The sequence below is a fragment of the Phocoena phocoena genome, chromosome 4 (genome assembly GCF_963924675.1).
Source record: "Phocoena phocoena chromosome 4, mPhoPho1.1, whole genome shotgun sequence".
Classification (NCBI taxonomy): domain Eukaryota; kingdom Metazoa; phylum Chordata; class Mammalia; order Artiodactyla; family Phocoenidae; genus Phocoena; species Phocoena phocoena.
In genome coordinates this window covers 63,033,700-63,038,918 of record NC_089222.1, presented here as the reverse complement: position 1 = coordinate 63,038,918, position 5,219 = coordinate 63,033,700, and the positions used below count along the sequence as shown (strand labels likewise).

Here is a 5,219-nt window from a genome sequence, read left to right as displayed (position 1 = left end):
TTCTTCCTCTCCTCTTCAGAGTTGTGTCCCATGCATGTGTCGAAAAGCCTCATCTCAAAGCTGGATGAAATGACGAACATTTCCAGGCTATGCAAGCAACTCATTCAGATCAACGTGATCTGACTTCCTGAGAAACTGAAAGTGTTAGAAGAACACGAGCAGAGCTCCTTGCCTATTCAGGATTCTATGCCAAATGGGTGGTGCCCTCAGGAGCCAAAAGCACAACACTCTCTCTCCCAGACAGAAAATCACATTGGAGGATAAATATTGGGGGTAGTCAGCCAGGAGACAGAGATAACCCTGAACCCCGATACCAAAAGGTTGGGACAGATCCTACATTGACATGTGACCATCTGGCTGTGGGCCAGAAACATAATATACCGTAGGCAAACTGGAAAAAATGATTTTAAAATAAATGGAAAAAACTTTGCTAAAAAAGAGGGGAAAAGAGTCTGAAAAAGTAAACTTTAATTTAAAAAATCATATACATAAAACAACTTCTGATTCATTTTAAGCTCTCCCACTGGGTCTTTCGCAGGCAAGTCTGTTTCCCATTGAGTCCAGACCTCCTAAAGATGCACCCACAGTGGACAGAGAGCCAGCCCCTCCTGAACAGGTGAACAACAGCAACTGCTACTCGGGCTTGAACGAACGTCCATGACGTGCGTGACTAAGCAACAAGGCTGGCTCCCTGGGTGGTTCAGAAGGCCAGTTTCTTCATCAGCAGATAAACTCTGGAATCCACTTCAAATCCATGCAGATTGTTGGCATCACCCTGCAGCCTCATGAGCAGGCCCCCATAGGACACGTAGGCAGAGCTGAAACAGAAGACCCAGTCCCATGAGTCTGAGCTCCATAGCAACTGTTACTCAGCAGCTCTCCAACCCAACCTAAGAAAAAAAAGGCATCCTTCTAGAGTATTGTCATCAGGAACCAAATTGTTCTTTATATCAGCAAAGGTGGAAAATACTCCATGCCCAGAATAAAGGAAATGGTCAAATCAATTAAGATACATCCATTTACTGGAATGTTACATAGCTATTAAAATGTTTAGGAATAGCTTAAAATTGACATGGGGAAACATGTTTTACATAACATTAAGCAAAAAGAACAGAACAAAACATTGTAATAAACAACATGAGCTCAAAGAAAAAAGTACAGAGGAAAAAAAAAAACCCTAGAACATTCAAGAATGTTTATGTAAAAGATTCCCTCTGGTTATAGAATTATAGGTGACTTTTTTCCTTCTTCACGTTACTTCTCTGCTTTTCAAATTTCTTACAAAGGGCACATGTTGTTTTAATAAGATTTTAAAGAAAAGAAAAAAATAGTTGGGCAGAGAAACCAAAGAACTAGGGATTGGATTGCAAAACATACACATACACACACACACACACACACACACACACACACACATACACACACACAAACAAAAAGGCCTAGCAGTTTAATCACTTATGCTGCATTTAGTTCTTGGAGAAGTAACCTTCTTTGGCATTTCACACAGCTAGATTACCAGTTTCTCATTTGGACCACCAGGCCCTGAGGTCCTGACAGAGGGCAAAGTGAGCAATCTACATTTCAGACTGAAAATTGTTCCCAAAACAGTTTCTTTCCGGGTCCCACCTAGGTCTGAGGTGCTTGGGGAAAGAAACCCAGGAAGCCTGAGCATGGTCCAAATTTTCAGAGCATAGTCCAAATTCTCACAAAAGGGAGGGGGCGAGGGCTCTCACAAGGCCACGGAACTTACAGGCGTGTTGCTGCTTCAGTAGAAGTTTCATCTCCCTCAATCCTGTACACTTTCCCATACATTACATACTCAAATTGGTCAGCCCTGTGGAACAATAGTGGCAGTTATTCTTAAATGTAGTTAACAACAATAAGAGGCCCTTTAAAAATGGTAACTGGTAACTAAGTGCCAGCATCATAACAACAGGCACTTTCCAAACATAATGTCATTTAGTCCTCAGAGTAACCCTGTGAGCTGGGTATGACCATCGATATTTTACTGATGAGAAAACTAAGGTTGAAAGAGGTTAAGGTTGGACTTCCCTGGTGGCGCAGTGGTTAAGGATCCCCCGCCAATGCAAGGGACACGGGTTCGATCCCTGGTCCAGGAAGATCCCACATGCTGCGGAGCAACAAAGCCCCATGCGCCACAACTACTGAGCCTGCGCTCTAGGGCCCACATGCTGCAACTACTGAGCCCCCGCTCCCTGCAACTAGAGAAAGCCCAGGCGCAGCAACAAAGACCCAACGCAGCCAAATGAGAAAAAAGAAAAAAAGAAAGAGGTTAAGGTTATTCAACAAATAAGTGGTAGAGCTGAGATGTGAACTGAGTGGGGCTTGAAAGCCTCTGCATCACACCAAACTCCCTCCCAAGACACAAGGCCCACAAAGCCTAGGTCATTCAGTGGTCATTTCCTCTGCCATCAAAAAGCTGCAACTCACACTGTAATCACTGCTTTGGATAAACACCTGAATGTCTGAATTCTTAAGTGCAGCAATTTCCTGAAGGTTACACAGATTCTGCTGATAATTATTTATTTTATGAATTAAGTAAGGGTCTTTCTATACCACTTATCAACTTAGTCCTCAGGCATATTTCAAGTACTCCCTGCTCCACTCCCTCACCTGGAAGGCCTATCATCTGTAGGGTTGTATTCACCATCATCCAGAGTACCATCTTCATACAAAGTACTGGCTATGACCAACCGGAACTTGTCACCTGAAAAATAACAGCAGCATCAGAGGGTGAAGAACAGCGGAAATGGCAAAAAGCCTCCTGCTGTTGTTTATGTTCAATACTCACCCAAGTCTACAGGGTAAATTTGAATGTTTACATCTAATATGAGGTCCATCTTGAAAGATTCACTCTCACAATGCAGTCGAGACACTGGAGGGAAATAGGGAAAGAGTGGCAGAGGTCATTGCCTGGCCCAGGGCAGACCCTACAGCGCAGGGCAGACTCCTACTTCGTGGGGGCTGGATGCAAAAGAATACTCAATCTAACCCAACCTGTATCCACTGGCCTCTCGTAGACGTGCAGGCTCAATCAGACCCACGTATGCAGGGACTTCCCTGGTGGCGCAGTGGTTAAGAATCCACCTGCCAATGCAGGGCACACGGGTTCGAGCCCTGGTCTGGGAAGATCCCACATGCCACAGAGCAACTAAGCCCGTGTACCACAACTACCGAGCCTGTGCTCTAGAGCCCATGAGCTACAACTACTGAGCCCACATGCCACAACTACTGAGCCCTCGCGCCTAGAGCCCGTGCTCCGCAACAAGAGAAGCCACCACAATGAGAAGCCTGCGTGCAGCAACGAAGACCCAACGCAGCCAAAAATAAATTAAAAAAAGAACCACATATGCAAGAAGGAAAGGGGACACAACCTATGGCAAGCGGATAGAATCCCCATTTGAAAAAAATCAAAGATCCTCTGGCAACAAATAATATCCAGGTCCTAGGCCTACCTAGGTGGTTAAGAAACAACCTGATTTGGGGCAAGTTATTCATTCATCCAAAGGTTTTATCTTTCTGTGCCAGGTGCTCTGCTAAGGGGATTATCAACTTGTGTAAGAACTGGGTTTTGTCCCAAAAAACATCCCAGTCTCTAGGCAAAATAAGAGACACCAAAGACAATTATTGATCAATGACAGAATAAAGAGCTGTACACCAACCAGTCAACTCTAACTCCGAGAGGATTTCACAAAGAGCTAAAGACTCTGAGGGCGAAGGGCTCTGAGGTCGGATTATTCGCTGTACAGCCTTGGGTGGGTTGCTTTGTCTCTCAGAGCAAAATGGGTAAGACACCACCTACCTCATGGAGGCTCTTGAAAGGAATACGTAAGATAAAGTGTGTGTAAGGTGCACAGTACAGCGCCTAGCACAGAGTGGGTAGCGATTAGAAAGATGCCCGGAGAAAAGGCCATCCAGGCACTGGGCACAGCTTGTGTGAAGCCAGGGAGAGCCCGGAGTCTCCGTTTCCTCATCTGTAAAATGTTTCCTGAGAAAGGTCCCTACACCAAGACCTGCCGGTAGGGGTAGGCTACGTGAAATGGGTGGACGAGAGGCCCAGGGGCGTGTCCCCGAGGAGATTAGCCCCTTCCCCCAAACAGCCCCTCCAAATCTTACCTCGGTCAAACTTTTTGCCCTCCGGGTCAATGTCTTTTACATCAAAAATATCCTCAAACAGGATGCCCGCCATGGTGAGGGGGCCACGAAAATAGAGGAGGGGCTGAGCGCCAGACCACGACGACTAGGGGTACGCGCAGCCCCTCGCGTGGAGGTAAAGAGGAGAAAGGAAAAGGCAGCGCTTCAAGAGCGGCGGCTAAGAAATAGAATAACGCATGCGCACGGACAAGCAGGAACGCGGCCACTTCCGCCACCTAGCTCTCGGGGCTTCTTAACTTCCGCCCCGAACGATTCTTTCCGAGAGGCTGCAGTATTAAGGGCGGGTCTCAGGTCCAAATAACTCCGCCCCGGGCGGCAACACGATAGATCCCACCTCCGGCCGAGGCGGCGTCTTGTCCGGCTCTCTCCAGTGGCTCTACTGCGCCCTCTTCAGAAGCCAGGTCAGGAAGACTGGAATGCTTGGGGGGCCTACCCAAGCCAGGGGCCTTGATCCTTGGCCCAGAGAAGCCCGGCCCGTACCCTACCGTGCCCGTCCGCCTGCCCGCCGAGGGCACAGTCCGTGCGAAGGGCGAGCGGAGAAGAACCCCGCCCCCAGGGCGCTGGCCCGGCAGGGCTCAGGACCCAGCCTCTCCAGCTGGCAACCAGGCCGGCCCGGGCCGGCTCGGCCCATATGGCTGTCACCTGAGCCGGGTCCGTCCAGTTTGGGAATTTGCCATGATGTCACCATGGGAAAGAGGAAAGCCTGCATCGTCCCCACCCCTACTCTCTTCCCTCACACCGCCCCTTCAGCAGGCATTAACACCCACCCACTGCCCTCCTTGAGCACTGCCCCTTAAGCTCGGTTCTGCCCTTCCCCCCCCCCCCCCCCCCCCCCCCCCCCCCCGCCACGACCCTCTCCTGGACAAGCTCTCCTATGTGCTCCTTCATCCTGACACAATCCTCTCCTACAGATACCACCTCTTCCTTTACATTGCCCCTTCCTCTAGGGTGCCGGCTCTCACACTTCCCCCTTCCTGGACACTGCTCCCTCCTCCTGGGAACACCCGCTGCTCCCACGTGCCCCTTCACCCTGGTGCTGCCTC

The 5,219-nt window shown here is 49.0% G+C and overlaps 1 protein-coding gene across 2 annotated transcripts; it reads right to left on the bottom strand.

Moving 5' to 3' along the window:
• Positions 1–438: 438 nt before the first annotated feature.
• POLR2H (RNA polymerase II, I and III subunit H) lies at positions 439–4,360 on the bottom strand. Of its 2 annotated transcripts, XM_065876400.1 has the most exons (5): positions 4,138–4,360; positions 2,813–2,896; positions 2,635–2,728; positions 1,751–1,834; positions 439–818 (listed from the first exon to the last, which is right to left on the bottom strand). In XM_065876400.1, exons 1-5 carry the CDS (start codon positions 4,208–4,210, stop codon positions 701–703), a joined length of 453 nt encoding a protein of 150 aa, XP_065732472.1. In that variant the 5' UTR covers positions 4,211–4,360; the 3' UTR covers positions 439–700. The 2 variants fall into 2 exon arrangements, with proteins under 2 accessions (XP_065732472.1, XP_065732474.1); XM_065876402.1 differs by lacking the exon at positions 1,751–1,834 and having other exon boundaries at positions 701–818; positions 4,138–4,346.
• Between the last annotated feature and the right edge of the window lie 859 nt (positions 4,361–5,219).

Bases quoted from the DNA above. Each gene is read 5' to 3' on its own strand.
- POLR2H (XM_065876400.1), bottom strand. From the start codon at position 4,210: ATGGCGGGCATCCTGTTTGAGGATATTTTTGATGTAAAAGACATTGAC. The intron at 1,835-2,634 runs GTGAGGGAGTGG...ATTGTTCCACAG, and splicing joins ACAGATGATAGGCCTTCCAG to GGCTGACCAATTTGAGTATG. The intron at 819-1,750 runs GTAAGTTCCGTG...CTTCTGTTTCAG, and splicing joins ACTGAAGCAGCAACACGCCT to CTCTGCCTACGTGTCCTATG.